The sequence below is a fragment of the Carex rostrata genome, chromosome 25 (genome assembly GCF_964058835.1).
Source record: "Carex rostrata chromosome 25, lpCarRost1.2, whole genome shotgun sequence".
Classification (NCBI taxonomy): Eukaryota; Viridiplantae; Streptophyta; class Magnoliopsida; order Poales; family Cyperaceae; genus Carex; species Carex rostrata.
In genome coordinates this window covers 6,472,728-6,492,188 of record NC_135942.1, presented here as the reverse complement: position 1 = coordinate 6,492,188, position 19,461 = coordinate 6,472,728, and the positions used below count along the sequence as shown (strand labels likewise).

Sequence of the window (19,461 nt, the reverse complement as noted above, 5' to 3'; positions counted from 1 at the left end):
TATATTTATGGTACATGTATTCACAGTTTTTACATAATGAAAATCTGGTAGGAAGCAAACCAAAAATTCCCTCTGTAAGCCCATGATTGTTAGGTTAGTGATCAAATTGTGGAGAACGAAAATATACAAATAATCTCCGATAATTGAGAAAATCTCTAATTCTAATTTAAACCAATTCCTTCAGCTTCCCCGGTCCAGATCATGCTAACATTTCTAAAGAAGCACTCTTTTTTGGTTGGTACTGAAACTCTTTGCTGACCTTTCTGCAAGGCCGTTTACCACCTTTCACAAATGGTTCCAAGATGCAAGAGCTTCTTCCCAAGCCTTTTTGCTTTTCATAATATTTTCTTTTGGGCCATTTTGTCATCCTCTCCTCTTGGGCAAGTCGAACATTCTCTTCAAGAATCGGTTGGCTGCCTCCTCATCACGGTGACATAGCACACGCAAAAGTGTATTTGGATCTGATCGACTCCATCTCCCGGTGGTAGGCGGCATGGGCATGATTCTTTCATCTCCGATTGGACCGCTTCCATCCCATGCTATCTTTGTAAATTCTTCGATCAATTTCTCAACAGGCAGTGCCATCAGTGCCACCACGGTTTCTGCCTTTCCTGCTTCATTCTCCACCATTTCCTCTGCCACCAACCCTTCACCACAAGTACAAAATGTCCTCCTCAAGTTTGCCAAGTCCTCTGCTATCATTTGATGATCAGCTTTTAAAAATGCACGGCTTGGTCCACCTGCTATCAGTACCAACAGAAAGGCATCAAAGGATGCCTTCATGACTTCCCGCACGGCAACTGGCTGTGCTCTGTCTGCAAGCACACTAACAAGAAAATTCAAGTTCTGCTTCAGTGCACGGAGGGCAGGGCGCAACCTTGCATCTTTTACATTTCCTGCATAAAGAGAGTCATAGAACACATTGGCTGAGTCTAGAAATATGAGACGGTAAGCAGCAAGTTGAGCCACATGGTGAGTTGCGGATTGGATAGCAGCACGAGCTTGTTCGAAGTGGGTGGGGGCCACTGTGCGTCGCCGGTGGATGTGGTTTCGGGCAGGGGATGGGCTTGGGTGATGGTTGTTGTAACCCCGTGAAGAGAAGAAAGACAAATTCTTGTCTATGTTGTGGAGATTATTGAGGATGTAGTGAAGTGTGTTAAGCCGGACATAGAGGCGTTGGGTCCCCCGGCTCATTGTAGGGCGTGGGTGGTGTGTCTCGCCCCGTGCACGGGTTGATTTGCTTGCCACTAGACGTGGTCTACTAGGAGCTTGTTCAGCCATGTCTATGCCAGCCTGGCAAGATGGTTGGGCACATGGTTGTTGGCACGCAGCTTTCTTCCATAGTTGTAGTAGTTTCGAGTCCTGGTTGCACCTTGTTAGAGGCGGGAGTGTTGGGATATAGCTCTGCCTGTTGCCTGTTCATAATAAAAATATATTTCTACACCATTAAAAGAGTTCTTATAATTATAAAAGTATCAAAAGCACTATTTTCTATTGCTCAAACTCACCTGTTTTATTATAGAAATAATATGTTCAAACTCTGGTAAATTGGACTCTTATGAATATGATAACAATTACACTCAGTTCTCAATCCCTAAATTGAGAAAAAATAAAAAATGATGACCTAACAAGAATCCTCACCACAAGTTGCAACAAGAGAGGTGTACTCTTGAATAAGGTTATCGATGCCATCGGCGAGTTCTTGTAGCAACTCCTCTCTAGGCCCCGAGGCCTGAATCTCGAAGAACTCGTCCACTGTCACTTTTGCCAACTTCATTAGATCAACTGCTGACTGTGCATGCGGTTCTGTCTTGGACCTTGGGTGCCAATTCTACATGATTAATTAAAATAAAGACTTATTAGTAAATATTGTTGATTATATTATGAACGGTTGTTGTACTAGATCTCAAATTTTGTATCCTCAATTTCATAATATACTGTTAGTGTTGCTCTTCAATTATTATTTGGTGTCAGAATATAGTGACAACGGTTTAGTTTAATTTATGTTCTTACCTCAGTTTCTTTAGCTCGTTTGACACACTCCCGACCCATCCTGAGTCTGTCATCCATCCACCCCTTCATGAGGCCTACGATAAGTGACTGGACGTCATATGGGACCATCTCGTCCACTATCGGGTTTGCTCCATTTGCCAAGTTTGGTGAGTCCTCCAATGCCATTTGTTTCAGCATAATCTCAAGTTTTCCAGCGGATTGGAGGACACGAACATACTCATTGGTTAACCCTGACATGCGAGCCACATATTGCCGAAGCACAGCACCGAAAGAACTGTGAAGAGTGACGGCTGCTGTTGCAACTGGAAATGGGTGATATCTTCTTAGGACAGGGCTATAAGTCTCTTTTTCTAATTTGGCTAGCTCCTCGGTCTTTTTGGCCAGTTGCATTAGTGAATCACAAGGGTCTTCCTCTACCTCCACCACCATGCTGTCTATGTTACCGTTGCCATTCTCGTAAACCTATCATTACAAGATAAAATATGAGTTGGTATATTCTATACTCACTAACATATGTTATTTCAATACAAAATATTACAACCTACATTATATATACCTTGTTGAAAGAATTCTTGACCGATGATCGAATGAAATAATCAACACGGTTTCCAGCTGCACATCTGGAGTTTTCTTGTTCAACTGTTGTTGAAGTAGTAGTAGACCCAGAGCATCCAGGGGTAGATATATCCTCGCAAAGTATTCTTCCCGTAGAAATGGCCAGACATAATACATTCTCCATGATAACTGAAATGGATTTCTCAAACCACTCATGGTAATCTAGAAGCTTTTTCTCCGACCATGATTGGATGGAGGCCATGACGGCTGATAAAACCCTTACATAGCCCGGTTCTCTATGCATGCTCGCTGCATCCTTTGCTACCTCAAGAAGCATGCCTAAGGTAGCAGTTAGAAGATCTGGTTCAATTTGTCCAGTGAGAACATATTGCTCAAATAGGACCCAAGTGAAGCACACATTGTGTATCATACCATTGATTCCCAGTGTGGTCCATGTTTTCTTCATTAACTCCAGTAATTCATCCACCTCATCTAAAACAATGGTTTCATCCCTTACATCAAAGACAGCGTGAAGAAGGGCGGTATATATGTGCATGTTGAGAGGAAATCCATCTGCCCAATGTGCAATCTCGGAAGGCATTTTGCTCGAATTTCGTTCAGTTAGAATTCTGATGGATTCATTAAGGGTTCTCCAAGATTCAGATTTTTTATCAGTCATGTCGAGTGGTCTGATCTCAGAAGCGCGTATAACTTCACGGAGACGTTGTGCTGCTGGGTAATTCCTTTCTAATGGATAAAATGGATGTAAAACAAGACCAAGCTCGAGAATTTTTAGTTGGCGAATCTGCCATGCATTGTAGTCGTGTATATTGTTGAAATCACTGGGCTTTAGATGCTTCAGGAGTTGAAATGGGATTACAATCAGCTCCGGTCGTCGAGCAAACTGTTTTGTATAATATATATGTAAATATATTCAGAAGATTAGTTAGCAAGTTGTTTCCAAGTAATAGAAGTGTACACACTTATCTACATTTTTATATTTTGGAAGAACATAAAGAAAAATTCAAACATCAAAGAGTAACTTTATGTAGAGTTGAAATCCTAAACTTTTGTTGGTCTTCTGTATTCTATGTTAAAATCAGAAAATCTTATTGCTAAATTTGTCTATATAACCTGAGGTTTGGCAGAAAGGAGGCTTTGCATTTTGCGGAGGCGGCTGTCAATAATTTCATTCCCTCCTAGCTGCTGCTGCATTATCTCATTTGCCGGTTTCGGCTTCAGCTGCATTTTTTCTCGTTTCCCAGCTGCTGTTCCTGGTCTCCCTGGTGTCGATGCCACCTGAACTGCCCGTCTCGTCCTCAAACCCAAATTAGTTTTAATTTTGCTATTCACCACTGACATCCCACCCCCACCCCCACCAAATCTCGGAGTAGCATTCCCCGCTATTTCAACCGAGACGTGTGATGTATGCCTGACATGGCCACCACCTGTAGCCCCCCTTGAAACAATGAAGTATAATTCATATGCTGTTTCGCGGAGGTCATTGCGATTAAGGCCATCGATGCGTCCGAACGGCAATTGGAGTTGGTCTACAGAGCTGGCGAATTCGCCAGACTGCTCCACCGCAAAGTCTCCACCGAACGAGGAGACTGAGGGGCGGCGGACCATCCTCTTGCCGTCCGTCAGGAGTCTAATGGTGGATGGTGGTGTTTGTGCAATGGATGATGAGTAGTTCCCAGTTTAGGTAATCTAATTATGGGTATCTGCATCATGTGTACAAAAATTGAAAGTAAAGATGAGGAGAGATTAGAAAAAACGTTCTTTGTTGTCGGACAGACTAAGCATAACTGGATTTCTAGTTCTTTTGAGGTCATAGTCTATGCAAATTACCATGTAAAAGCGTGTATTATTGCTGGATCTTTCTTTCAGAAAAATACTTGAATTTTTATTTTTTTTGCTTCTTTTCTTCTTTTTTGTATTTTCATTATATAATGCATTATATATATATCACACGGGACAAGTTTTTCGATTAGTATGAACCTCAAAGCTTTATAATTATATAATGCATCAAAATTCTAATTACAACTAGGTATAATTTTGACGCACTTGTATTGCATTATTTGTTAAAATTCTTATAATTATACTAATTAAACTATCCGGGTCATTAAAATGTCTTGCTTTGGTTTGATATATAGTTTCGTCGCACGAATGGCTATATACAGAGTTGCATGCAATTTCTTTACAAGGTAAGAGTCAAGATAACAAGTTGCTAACTTCAGTTATAGTTATAAATGACAATAACTATAGTCAACTAATTAAAAGACCATAATCAAAGAAATGTTCTCTATTTTGGTCCGGGAAGATTGCAAAGGGGTAGTTCTGGTCTTATTTTAGAACTAGATTCTGGTAAGGTGTGATCCGGTTTACCGTCTACATCAAAGCCTACACTATACATAGCAAACACCTCCAAAGTGAAATTTCCTTTTTAACATCACCCGAGTCAGGGGCGGAGCTATGCATAAGGTATGGTGGTCAATTGACTTGACCCCATTATTTTTCAAAAAAAAAAAAAATATTAGCATGCATTTTTTTATATAGTTAAGAACAAAATACTATGGATACTATAAAATTGACTTCCATTTATAGTGTAAATGTCTATATGATTCACCCACATTCACATTTGACCTCCATAATCTGAAGGTCTGGTTCCACCTCTAACCCGAGTGATGAAAAAAAAAATATTTTTTTTGTTTTTGTTCAAGTAGAGAGAAATTTAGAAACAATCATTTGATGAACCAGTGGTATTTTCATTCATAATTGTTTTCGTATCTATAGTCACAAATACTTGCAATATTTGCAATCCCGTTGGTTTAAATTGGCATCTTTTGAGTTAGTGTTTGAATACTAATATAGAAAAAAAAAAATCAACAACATCATCCTTGGCCAACCAATGTTTGGAACAACAATAATTTTTCTAATATAATGTATGAATTTATACTCTCACAGGCCAACAATTACTCAGAGCTGAAGTTACAAACACAACAAAGCTAGATAGCTTTGCATTATATATCACACGAAAGAAGAAGAAAGAATAAGAAAAAATTACAACATATGGTCCTTCCACAATTTCCAAAAAATAGAAACCAAACTCTTTCATCATACTATGTGGGTTAATTACGCCAAATCCAAATCCATCTGAAGTATAAAACAAGTAACCTCTGTGCATTAGTCTCTGCATATTTATGTACCTGATTACAAAGAGTAGAACTAGGGTGTTCTAAGTTCACCAAGTCTCTTAGTGAATTCAATTCTAAAACCCATCAAATCGATTTCAAACGACGAATCCGAACTGTTGAAATCCGCATACCTTACGAGTGATGCTTTTACATGTAAAAAAAAGAAAATTTTAAATCAATTTTACATAGAGTCAAGTGGTAAAAAAAGATTAAAAAAAAATGCATTAAAATTAATTTATTAACCTTTTAATTTTGACCGCTTGACTTTATACTAAATTAATTCGAATGTTTAAAATTTTCACAGGTAGACACGTCACTTGTAAGGTAGGCCGGTTTCAACGGTTCGAATTCGTCATTTGAAGCTGATTCGATGAGTTTTTAGACTTGAATTCACCAAGGAGCTTGGTGAACTTAAGAACACCCTAGTTCTACTCGATTACAAAAATCAAAAGTTAGGTGGTCACACTGGTAAATGGGATAGGAAAAGTTCCGTGGGTTTTATCAGTATTCCTTCGGTCAGAAAATGTTGCAGCACAACAGAATGCACATTTGCAGCACAATTCTAGCCCTTGGGATCAAAAGAAAATTCATCTTCTCATGGGGTTATATAAGCAATTATAAGGTTACATGATGGAACAGCTGCAACAAGGGCCATACTCTTCCTCTTCCTCAGATTCACTCGAATCACTGCACATAACAAAAAAAGGAACGTCAAAATTAGAGAACACTGAAGTGGGAACACGGCTGCAATTAACAAATCCCTAGCAGACACAATTTTAGATGATCTTTCCAGAAATATGTTTGTATGGTAGCCGATAATTGCATTTCTTTTACCCACTATTAATAGCAAACATAGCAGTTATTGTAAATTTGCAGATGTTAGCGAGTCAACAGAAGAAAACCAATATAAGAAGTGTGGAAATGACAGTTGTCAATTTTCTGAAATCTATTTAGCAATCCACATTACAATCAGAAAGGACGTATATAAGAAATGAATAAAAAAAATTCTATGTTTAAATATTACATGAAACAAGCTCTCTCATAACATCAGATAAATGTTACATAATGCATGATACATAAAAAATATAATATCTCAAAATTGTCAGAATACGAAGAATCAAGTAATTAAGAGGACAATAGATTTGCACTATCATTGATTGCCGTATTTACAAAGATTCCTTAAAATTGTCAGAATACACCTTACCATGTTTGGCCATAACAAAATGGAGCTTTTCAATGGCTGCCATGGAAATTTGACTTTTGCCAAATATACCCTTACTATTTCTTTGTAAACACTTGATGTAGACTTCTGAATTATACAAAATTCAGCAATCATAAATTCTGCTCAGTTAGATGTTTCAAATATGCAACATCTAATTTTGCAGCTCCAATATCATGTAGCAGCAATTGAAACTCAATTTTCACTCAACCCAAAGCAAAATACCAAAAGAAAAAATGAACCATGTGCAGAAGTTCAACTATATAAATTTCAAGCTACCTATTATCTTTTTTTTTTTTTGAAATGCTTGCTAGCTACCTATTATCAAATCAAGAAAATAAATACAAAAATCAAATTTTCACAATCATCAATTGAAATGTCATATGATAGCGATCATAGAAATACCTTTTTTGTTAAAAAAAAAATCATAGAAATATTCAACAAAATTAATTCAGCATTTTTTTTCTCGTCATTAAATTATTACGACAAAAGCCAAAATAATGGGGTGGTTCATGCATTCAACAGGTCACATCAAACAAATCCCTGGCATAGTTTGTAGTTTATTATCTGTAATTTATTTATTTTGGATTGCTGTGGGATAATTTATTACTATGCCAATTCCCATTTAATCCTGCCAAACATGGCAATACTACTATACTTAGAAGTCATTTTAGGAAAACATGAACCAAACTTCCAATGTGATCCAGAAGTATCAAGGAATTCATAATTGAATAAAAGAAGTTTCAGCAAATTCCCCTTCAAACCCTCTCCTACATACATCACTTTAATTTGGCCATTTCCATCATTTGATCCTTGAAATAGCCTTAATTGGGAAAGAAAGAGAGCGTCTTAATTTGGCCTAAATTTATAACGTATTTAACAAATGAATATAGACAAATTTATTACAGTTTATCTCACTTAGAAACTTTGCATCTTGAAATAGTTTATATGTTGGATATAGAGAGCTATTTTAATGGTTCAACAAATTTGGTGTTGTACCTTTAGTGCTCTGAATTTGTGCACAAAACAGAAATAAAAATATACATTGGGTAAAAAGAAAGTTTACCTAGGCTGGAATTCCATTATTTCGACAAGATTGTTTCCATTTCTATCATTCCATTGCACTTTTCTCCTTGAGTTTCTCTTCTCCCTCTCCCCTACATCTCCCTTAACAGCTACCTTCAAAAGGGACACTGTTTCTCTCTCCTCCTCCACTTCATCCTTACAATTCAATCCAATCGAATTCTTGTTTCCATTGCACTGATTAGCCTCTACCGACACTTGATCCATTTCTCTACTATTGATTACTATAATCACTGAAAGTACCTTACTTAAAATGAAGCCCTTCTACCATATCAATCCATGGTTCATTCTTGTTACCATGGTTTCGAAAATATATCAATCGACAGCCCACGCCCACGCCCACGCCCACGATCCGTTTGTTCACAGATTTTCCAATCGGAACAGAAACGATTTGTTTGCAACTAACTGGTTCTTCAGATGTGATTTTTGATTGATTCTTGAAAGACAAAGACAAAGGCGGATGTGATGGATGAGCGGAAGAGAGATTTGGGATAGCGTTGAAGTATGTTCGTAGAGTTAAAGACAAAAGAGAAAAAGGAAGAAATGGATCTCTCCGCCCGATGGTTAAAAGGTGGGTTAGGCTGGGCCCGGGCCCCGGCCCCGGGGTGCTTTCAACACTTCAAAATTTCTGGACAAAAATAACCCTGCTACGAACCCGTATCCTCTCAGGTATTGCACAATTATTACAGAGGATCACTTACTTTACGGTTTGAGATTAAATCTCAACTGGCTTGGGATTCGGGTCACTGTAGGGGGCCCCATTTTTGGGCTTTGAGATTCGTGCCAAGCTAAAAATTACGGTTCAGATCTAGTAATTGTAAAAGATTCCCTTATCAGGTATTGGAGAGGATGTGAATTCGCTACTATATGCAGTCCTAGACTCGCAGTTGTCTTTCTTAATCGTTTCGTCCTAGTGATACAAAATAATAAAAAAAATTGTCTTGACTTGTGACTTGTCAGAGAAAGAATTTGAATAGAGGGACTAGAGTTACTGTTCGGAGGAAGGATTTTGAAGTACAATTTAAACTTTTGCTTGAACAGAGTTTTTGTACTTTAGCAAGAGATTGAGGGTACATTTCGATGGGAGTTAGAATAGTTAGAATAGTGAAATTTGAGAATAGTGAATGATTAGAGTCACCCTCCTAAACTCCGTGTTATCTGCAATCCCTTTATATTGGATGTCCATGTATAGATTACCTGCTAAAATTAGGAATATGATAGATAAAATTAGACGCAAATTTCTTTGGCATGGTGGAAATTCCACAAGGAAAAAATATCATTTGGTAGCTTGGAGAGAAGTTTGCAAAAGTAAAGATCAAGGGGGTTTAGGTGTATTGGATTTAAAGTTAATGAATCAGTCGCTTTTAGCTAAATGGTGGATTAGATTTCTAGATAATTCTGTTCATGGTACATGGAAGTCAATTCTTTTCAGTAAGTATGGATGTAGAACCAACCCTTCAGTGTGCTCTCCATTATGGAGATCAATTTTAAAAGACCATGTGATGATTAACTTAGGTTTAAATAAAGAAATAGGTAATGGTAAGTCTACGGCTTTCTGGTTAGATAGATGGTGCAATGAACATGCTCTACAACATCAGTATCCAAATTTGTTTTCCATTGTTACTAATAGATTTGTGTCTGTGGCTGAGGTTTTTGCTGCTTCTTATTTGCAAATTAGTTTTAGAAGACAATTAACTGGTATATATATGACTGAATGGATAGCTTTACAAAATAGATTCTTTCACTTTACTCTATCTGACCAATTAGAAGATAGGATCATATGGAGATGGTCCACCGATGATAACTTCACTGTTCATTCCTTTTATAAATGGTTAGAATATGGGGGCATGCCTAATTCTGAATATAACACTATATGGAAATCTCATATTCCATTAAAAATTAAAATATTTTTGTGGCTTGTGCGAAAAGACAAGATTTTGACCAAGACTAACTTAGTAAATAAAGGTTGGCAAGGAGATACGAAATGTATGTTTTGTGATCAAATAGAGAGTACAGAGCATCTTTTCGTTCAATGTTCTTTCATTAGCTGAATCTGGAATTGGATAGCAGATTATAATAACTTTAGTTATGATTGTCACACTTTGGATGATTTATGGATGATTGATGCTTCTATTCCTTTAAAAGATAGATTATTAATTGAATTATTACGCGGTGCTGTTCTTTGGACTATTTGGTTAGAACGCAATAGATTATGTTTTAATGTTAGTTCCCCTTATTCTATTAAGGTTATTGGTACTAAGATTATAGCTTTGACTCAATTTTGGTGTAAATCTAGAAATGATGATTCATTCTTTAAATTAAATCTTATATTGCCTTTTGATGTTAAGAACCTTCCAGATCTCCTTCTGCTGGAGGAGGGAAGCAGCTCAGACACGACCCAAACTTTGGACATCCCGGTGCAGGTTTCTGGGGGTGGCAACCCCCCATTTCCAATGTTTGGCGTCGAGGAAGAGGATGAAGACTTATTAGATTTGTAGTACTTAGTTTTATGCATATTATGATGTTTTTGTGTTTTCTTAGGATTGTTGCCTTTTTGTGTTGTGGTCATGATAAGATGTTTTGGTTTTTTCTATTATTTTTGCTTATGTTTTGAACAGCTGTAAAGACTTGACATATTTGATTCTGGTACTAATTTTAAGTACTAGGTCAAATATGCTATGATTCTTGATTTCAATGAAATCGGTGGTAAAATACCACTATTTTTCAAAAAAAGAATAGTGAATGATAATAAAGGAAAAATGATGATTTTTAAATTAGTGTGAAATTGCTATTCGGATTAGTAAAAATATTGTTTGGATTGTACATTTAGTTAATAGCTGTGATCGATAAAAAATAATGTTAATAATATACTAATTAAGAAGAAAGATAGATAAGTGGGATCTCAAATGAATTATCACAACGTAAAGATAACAAAAGTGATGTCAATTTTATCATTTCGGAACTGTGTTGGTGGAAATTTGAGAAGAAATTATTTTTTCCTCTCTCTTCACACTTTCCGAATAATAGCTATTCTAACATTTACAAGAAATAGAGAATAGCAGCTATTCTAGCTATTCCGTATAGCAAAAATGTTGTTTGGATGTACGTTGCTATTTCGAATAGCCTCTATTCTAGAATAACTGCTATTTTTTACACATCCAAACATATCCTGAGAGAGAAGAAATTGCAGTCATAAATTTGTGTTGTGACATGACTAATATGGTGCATTTGTAATCACATGCCGTGTTGTGTCGTGACTTAGTTAATTTTTCACGTATTGTGTTATGTCGTGATTAAAATAATAAAAAGTGGTCACAATATTCAAATAATCACGCCATGACATGCACATTTATTGAATACATGCTTTAACTTCTATAGATAAATTGATTATGTATTATTAAAATGCAAATATAGTTTTATATTATAATTACCACCTTTTTTCCTTTATCTAATCAATTTGGTTCATTTTTTCAATGATATGTGAGAATTTTTGCGAATCTAAAACTATGAACGTCTTCTACTCGATTTTCTCTTTTAATTAAGATCCATAATTAAGAATTTGAGTTATATTCACATCTTTATTTTTTTCTTCTTAATATGTTATGTATAAAAACTTGATATGCTAGATTTAAAGACATATATACGTAGATTTAGACTTCTTTTTTTTTTAAATGAATGGTGGAGGTCTAGCCTACCAGCTTCCTTCAAACTTCCTATTTATTATAGAGGATTTCCTCACTTTGTAGGTTTTGAAATCATGACGTTTCACATGGGAGCCATGTGCCTTTGCCTCTAGAACAAAGGCTGGCTCTTCGCTTAGATTTAGACTTGATATGCTATGTATAAATACTACACTTTGAATCTTTTAAAGACTTGCATTTTTTTTTCTTTGTTCTATTTCACTCATTTTTTCGATGATCTGTGAGAAATCTTACAAATCTAAAATTACGAACATTTTATACTCAATTTTTCTTTCAAATGAGATCCATAATGAAATACTTCTAAATTATATTCGCATTGTTATTTTTTCTTCTTCTTGATATGTTATGTTTAAAGGCTTGCATATACTAATTAGCATCAGCTATAAATGCACTAGCGGTTTCCATCAAAAGTCACTAGTTGAAAAAATTGACTAAAAATTGATTGTAGGGAGCAGTTATCATGTCTTATATTATATATTCTTCAAATTTTAACCCTTTCGTTGTCTGACACTTTCAACTTATCAACTTGTTTTCTTCTATTAGTTTTTAATTATAGAGCAACTTTTCCTCAGTCAAGATTCATGTTCTGGACCATTATTTTAGCAAATTGAGACTTTGAAGATAAACTCTGTAATCAAATTAAACAAAAAAAGATAAAATGAAAAGTCAACGAAAAGAAAATTCAAAACTAGGATAGTGATTAATGAGCAGTCCTGACCATGATTGATTGGGGAACTTAATTATTGATTGGGGAATTTAATCTTCTTTCTTTTGGTAATTTGGTCATTCATGATGAGTTAAATTCATGTATTAATTCACTCTTGTTAAACGGATCTGGTAATTAAACGTACTCAAGTTGAATTCATCAAACATAATTCATTTAATTTTGAAGAGAAGAATTCAGACTTAAGATACCATGGAACCAATCTCTCTCTCTCTCTCTTGATCTATCTTATAAGCAGTTTAAGAATAATGTATAATGTTTTTAAGAGTATACATGAAATTCTTCCATTTAAAAATTATTAACATGAATTTTGAGTATAAACATTTGAAAGTAACAGCATCTTACAACAATTCGATTTTGTAATTTTCAAAATTCAAACAGTTGATCCAAACCGTTCAACATGATCTTTATATTAAAATGTATTTGGAGATCAAATTTACATTTTTTTTTGAATTTTTTTACTATTTATTAAGTATTTTACAAAACTGTTGTTTTTAGACAATTTTAAACCACTGAAGAATAACAGTTTTGTAATATAAATAGTAAACAAATTAAAAAAATATATAAAATTTGATATGCTTTAAGATTTATGTGCTCCGTTTTAATATACATGTGGACGGATTTTAAAGCAGATCGGACAGTCCTAGAGCCCATCCGACCTAAAAAGACTCAAAAGTGGATTCGAGTTATTAAGGGGATCTGAATTCGGGTTTAGGTGCGAGTTACATGTCCGGATGCGTATCCTCTGCGGAGTCATTTCGTGCAGAGCTTTTAATCTGGTCCTTTCATTTCGGATCGGACGGACCATATTAAAAGCTCTGCAAATTTTGAGAATTTTTTTTTTCAATTCGAACAAGATCTAATCTGTTCCGTCCAATTCAAAACGAACATACCATATTAAAAGTTCCGCACGGAACAACTACGCATGTAGTACTATTCCATGGGAAATGCACAAGCTGGATTTGCTCTTCTTTGCATGCGACTATTCCAAGGGAGATGCACAAGCTGGATTTGCCCTTCTTTGCATGCGGTTGCTATCGCATCAGTGTGTCTTGAAAAAGTTGCTATGCAATCAGTTTCTGCCACGTGGACGAATTGGATGGGTCAAACTGAGGTAATGCTGGCCCAGCTCGTTCAGGTGATCAGGTCTCCGCATCCTATCCAGACTTGGACTCATTCATTCCGCTTTTGTTTTTGTTTTTTCCGCCGACATTTTTATTAATAGAGAAATGTTATGGCCCCCGAGCTCACATTTTTATTAATAGAGAAATGTTACGGTATCCGAGCTCTCGGTGTCTCGGCAGTTTAACAAAAAAATCTTCTAATATTGTTTAACTTCCATTTTCAGTGCTAATATTCAAACATTTAAAACTATGTTTATAACATTTTAAAATGTTACTCACAAGCATATAAACATCTGTCTGAAAATATTTATAGATAGTTTTAACTCTCATATCTTCAAGCCAAAAAAATAAATATTATTTTCACCCACTCTTTTTTTATTTTTTCTGACGATCCGTGATGAATTTTACGAATCTAAAGATACGAACGTTTTCTATTCGATTTTATCTTTCAAATAAGATCCATGAATAAATACTTTTGAGTAATTTTAAAGTCATTTGTTTTTTTTAAAGTAAAACTCATTAGCACTTTCAATTTTCAAGTTTTTAAATCTCAGTCTACAACAATTAAAATTTTCAAGGCTTTGTACATGAGGTTTATATGCTTTGTAAATGCAATGTTATTGTTGAGGTTTATATGCTTTGAAGTGTTATTGTTGAGGTTAAAATTTTTTGTACATGAGGTTCATATGTTTTATTCTAGAGATTTAAAGTGTTATTAATGTGTTTATTTGCTTGTACATGAGATTTATATGCTTGTAAATAGAGGTTTATATTATTTGAAGTAAAATAAAAAAAAACTGAAAGTTATAGATATTTAAAGTGGTAAAAAAAATTACAACACAAATATAACTCGAAAGTTATTATTCATGGATCTCATTTGAAAGAGAAAATCGGATAAAAAACGTTCATATTTTGAGATTCGCAAAATTCATCACAAATCGTTGAGAAAATGGATGAGAATGATTAGAGAAACAATAAAAAAAAGTGGGTGAAATGAATCTTTCTGTTTTTGCATTGAAAACAAAAGTAATTAGGAGTTAAAACTATATAGATTTAGAATTTTAATGCTTGCAGATAGAGGTTTAAATGCTTGCGAGTAGTATTGTAAAGGATGCTGATAATTATCCACGCACTCCTATCCCCGCATTTATCCCCCATTAATTTCTATAACTACCATGGGGACCATAAAAACTCCAGCACTTTTTTTTTTCTAAAGTATTAATACTTACGTACATAAGTATTTATCCCTAAGAACGAAAGTATTTATACCAATAAGGTAAATAATTTTTACATAAATAATCTCTCCAAACAAATCTCAAACTACATGGGAGGACCATGCACGTTTTTAGAGGTGAATTTTTTTATCTCATTTCAATCTCGTCTACATTTCTAACAATCTATGAGGAATTTTGCAAATCTAAAACCACGAACGTCTTCTACGTAATTTTCTCTTTCAAATGATATCCATGATGACATACTTTCGGGCACGTCGTTACACGTGTATTTATTTTTTTGAAAGAAGTGGCTTAGCCACCGATTTTCATATAACAGAAAATCATACAATATCCAATTAGTACCAAACAGCCGAGATCGATACATCAACAAAATAAAACAACACACAGTAACCTACTACAACTTGTCATAACCAAAACAAGTAAACAAGGTAACAAGCTATAACAACACCACAAAAATCATAGACATGCCAATAGACAAAAGGGACCTTGTACGCCTATAAATTGGCAGAGGATATGGAGGAGCTTGAGTCAGACACATCATCCATCAAAGTTATCCCTAGACCATGCATATGGGTTGTATCCTGTATAGCCTCCATGGAAACCATAGTGGAACCTATCAGGTCCTTCAAATCAGAAGGTAAAATTAGTTTAAGTTGAGATGTAAGATTAGATGTTTGATTCGTAGCCCAAAAATTAGCTAGAGCCATAATCTTGGCTCCTAAAACCTGTACAGTGTATACACTACCTGCATTAAATAAAATCATGTTCCTGTCCAACCATATGTTCCATAAAATAGCCCCCCGGATTATCTCAACAAGATTAGCATCTTTGAGAGGGATGCAATAATCCAACTCCCATAAATCAACAACAGAATTACATACAAAAACAAACCTATTAAACGTAGCAATCCATGCCCAAATAGATCTAGCAAAATGACAATTGACAAATAAATGATCAACCGACTCCATCTCGGAAGAATATACACATTGCAAATTTCCAGACCACCCTCTCCTACTAAGGTTATCCCTTGTTAAAACCCTATTTTGCTTAACCAACCATAAAAAAATTTTAATTTTGAGGGGGATGGTAGCAGCCCATATACTCTTAAATTCAATATTAGGAACCCTGCCATATTCGAGCCAACTATAAAATGAATGAACTGAGAAATTACCATGTGGAGTCCATCTCCACAATATCTGATCTGGTATGGTAGTCAAAATAAAACTCAAAAATTGGTTAACGAGAGAGCACCATTCTATAAGATATACCCCATGTAACTGTCTCGCAAATTCTAAGTTAATAAAAGCACCTGACAAACCCTCATGCACAGTGATATATCTATTAAATGTAATCTGAAACAGATTAGGGTATTCATCAAAAAGAACAATCTCACCATGCCATTTATCTAACCAGAAGCGAACATTCTTACCATTACCCACCTTCCAATAAGAACTAACCTGCACAAGATGGATAGTTTTCAGAATACCTGACCATAAAGATGATTTAGTTCGCATCTGACCTGTACTGCTATATTTGTCAATTAAGACAAGCTTCCATGTACCTGTAACTCTTGAATCATAAAATATGAACAACCACTTAGCTAACAAAGCTGAATTCATTCTCTTTAAATCCAATACACCTAAGCCCCCATGTTTTTTACTCCTACAGACTTGATCCCTATGTATTTATACCTCATCGTGTAAGTATTTATACTTATACACTAGAGTATTTATACCTATGTAAAAAAAACTTGAATAAGCACCTCGTATACGTTTATTGTGATGAATATTTTTTGTATTGATAAATAATTAGTGAGACCATAGTACAATGTCTAAATAATTATCACTTTTCTTGTTTAACTTGGACCCTTTAATTTTAGAAGTGTTTAAATAAGTAGTGAGAATCATAATGTAACATTCCTAAATTGTAGTTGTGAGGATGGAGAGAGGATAGGAGTGTGGGGATGAATATAATTATTTCATTGTAAATTGTTGTAAACAGAGCTTTAAATGTTTAGATATTAGCGCTAGAAATGAAAGCTAGATAACATTGAAAGTTTTTTCTGTTAACTACTTGGGGGACGCGCTTGGGGATTTTATTTGGGGTACAATTATCAGGCTCTTTTATTAATGTTCAATTTAAAATACAAATTATCAAATCTGATCAAATTTTCTAGCTTTTATTAAAAATATCCAAATCGTAATCTAAATTCACGGTTTGAAAAATAACCATAAAATAAAATAATATATATCTAAAAAATTGAATTCCAATCATTGATCTAAAAAAACAAAACAAAAAAAAAAATTCCCAAACTGTGATCTAAATTCACGGTCTCATAAAGAATGGGGAGAAGCTTGTACTTCAGCCCGGTTGGCATGATTTTGTCAATGATAATGGTGTGTCACAACTCACAAAATGACCTTCTTGTCTTCAAATACAAAAGAGGGATCACATTTGAAGTGTTAATCTTTGATCAAAGCGGGTCTGAAAATAGTTCTATAACAGAAGAGAAGAGTAATGGTTCTATGCAAATTGTTACGAAAGATGAATTGAGTTCGCCAAAACCAGTCAATTTTACTGCCCAGTTACCAGATTCTGCCTTACAATCAAATGAAGAAGATGTATATATTGAAAGTGATAAGATGAGTGAAACCAAGAACCCTCCTTTGACATCTAGTGAAAATTCTAGTGAGTTCCCCTTCACAATTATGAATATTATTTGTGCAATGTTTGATTGAATTAAATTTTGAAAAGTCTTGAAACCAATGCAGAAAATTAAGCACAATGAACATACCTATGATGCTTCTACTTCAATGGTACAAGGAAGGATGACTGATGAACTGAGGTAAAAATTGCAAAAGCTGCAACAGCAAGTCCAAGCAGGAAATCTCTCATTTGCTGTAGTACTCAAGAGGTCTCATGTCTGCCGTCTCATAGTATGTTCATTTTGATATATTATTATCTACAATATTATCATGTTCTCTATCGATCATAGTAAGTAGTGTTAATTACAATATTTTCTGGAGTTCATAAAGGGCGAGTTTTAATTCATGTTCATATTTTGCAATTTCAAAGTTCGAACAGTCAATGTGAACTGTTCAACCTGATCTGCATATTAAATTGTGATTGCAGACCAATTTTTTTATTTTTTGAAAAGAGTTTTACTATTTTTTTTAATATTTAAAAATTACTGATTTTTTATGGCCACAATTTTCTAAAAAAACAGTGATTTTCAAAATTCTAAAAAAAAAATTGAAAAAAATTTGCAAAATTTGGCCTCCGAGCACAATTTAATAGGAAAATCATGTTGAACATTTGAATCGATCTTTTGTACTTCAGAACTGGAGATATGAGCATAAAGTAAAACACGCCCTTTACTTCATAAAACACACTAGTCTAACTAATATTTTCTGTCCTACTAACTAAAATTATTACCCTGATAAAAATTTTGGTTTTAGAAATTATAATGCGAAGTATACATGCATTCAAAAGAATAAAAAGAAGAAGAGAAAATGCTTGCTGAAATTAGAATTTGTTGGTATTGCCAGATTGATATTATCTCTGTTTTTTCTTTTTAGTATGAACCCTACATTAGAACTGGTTAAATTCCAACCATCTCATGCAAGGTTTATTTGTTTTATTCTTAATCAGAGAATCCCAAGCAAATTTTGTTCTGCACATCTTCCAAATGATAACGCGGAACTCGTTCTTCGTCTTGCAGGCTGCGAAGAGACATGGCTGGTGAACTATATAAACAGGTCATACCAGCAAGAATTGCATTTCAAGAAATTTTCGCAGGATAACAAGTTGCGACAAGGCGATGTTTGCTTGTTTGAACTAGTTAAGGGAGCAAAACCTACAACATTTAATGTACACATCTCTAAGAAAAAATAAGATGTTTGGTTGTGATTAATGCTAATTGGTAGTTAACATTAGTGGAAATAAATTAGCTTCAATTTAGTATTTCTTATTTATGTTTCCTCATTTGTTTGGTGCACACATTGCTTTAATTCTTGATGGAACAGAGATTTCCCCTTATCGTTAACAACCTCATGTTTATGTAATTTGATCAACAGTATATTACCAGACCAAAAAATATCTGTATTGCTCTTGGGAATAGATTCCAGAATAAGTTGAAAGAGAAGTACAATTGATTCAATAGAGTTGCTTCTTTCCAAGAATACCAATGATCTACCCCATTCAAATCGAGTTGCACGGTAAGAGAAAAAAAATGAGGAGAAAGGAGCAGAAAAAAACCAGGAGAAAGGAGCAGGGTGAGAGAGAAAATGTCAAAAATAAATTTCTACTGTACAAGGTGGTTAATCAAGAGGCTATTCTGCTACTCCATTCCAAAGTTTAACTGACAAAAAACCCCAAATATTAGAGACAAGGATGAGTACAATTCTATTTTAGGTTATTTTTGGTGTATCATGCAACATGAGAAGATAGGTTCTGAGTACTGACATAAAGGGTTTATCTGTTGAACTAACCAAGGCAAACTCCAAAAACCTCCTTAAATTAACCAATTACCAATTCACAAACCAAAGGTCTTGCATAGAATTCAATACTGGTGCCGACCGCAACAAAAAATCCCATGGATTATAACTGTA

General features: G+C 34.8%; 2 protein-coding genes across 2 annotated transcripts; both read right to left on the bottom strand.

Moving 5' to 3' along the window:
- LOC144576248 (protein unc-13 homolog) lies at nucleotides 1-4,428 on the bottom strand. Its single transcript, XM_078326561.1, has 5 exons — nucleotides 3,703-4,428; nucleotides 2,570-3,472; nucleotides 2,014-2,475; nucleotides 1,642-1,831; nucleotides 1-1,415 (listed from the first exon to the last, which is right to left on the bottom strand). The coding sequence occupies exons 1-5, from the start codon at nucleotides 4,195-4,197 to the stop codon at nucleotides 364-366; spliced, it is 3,102 nt and encodes a 1,033-aa protein (XP_078182687.1). The 5' UTR covers nucleotides 4,198-4,428; the 3' UTR covers nucleotides 1-363.
- Nucleotides 4,429-5,465: 1,037 nt separating this feature from the next.
- LOC144576247 (uncharacterized) lies at nucleotides 5,466-8,619 on the bottom strand. Its single transcript, XM_078326560.1, has 3 exons — nucleotides 8,051-8,619; nucleotides 6,198-6,452; nucleotides 5,466-5,777 (listed from the first exon to the last, which is right to left on the bottom strand). Exons 1-2 carry the CDS (start codon nucleotides 8,272-8,274, stop codon nucleotides 6,389-6,391), a joined length of 288 nt encoding a protein of 95 aa, XP_078182686.1. The 5' UTR covers nucleotides 8,275-8,619; the 3' UTR covers nucleotides 5,466-5,777; nucleotides 6,198-6,388.
- Between the last annotated feature and the right edge of the window lie 10,842 nt (nucleotides 8,620-19,461).

Coding starts and splice junctions, on each gene's coding strand:
- LOC144576248 (XM_078326561.1), bottom strand. CDS start 4,197: ATGGTCCGCCGCCCCTCAGTCTCCTCGTTCGGTGGAGACTTTGCGGTG. Junction 2,476..2,569: donor TCAAGAATTCTTTCAACAAG/GTATATATAATG, acceptor TTGTAATGATAG/GTTTACGAGAATGGCAACGG. Junction 1,832..2,013: donor AACGAGCTAAAGAAACTGAG/GTAAGAACATAA, acceptor TTAATCATGTAG/AATTGGCACCCAAGGTCCAA.
- LOC144576247 (XM_078326560.1), bottom strand. CDS start 8,274: ATGGATCAAGTGTCGGTAGAGGCTAATCAGTGCAATGGAAACAAGAAT. Junction 6,453..8,050: donor ATAATGGAATTCCAGCCTAG/GTAAACTTTCTT, acceptor TGTTATGTGCAG/TGATTCGAGTGAATCTGAGG.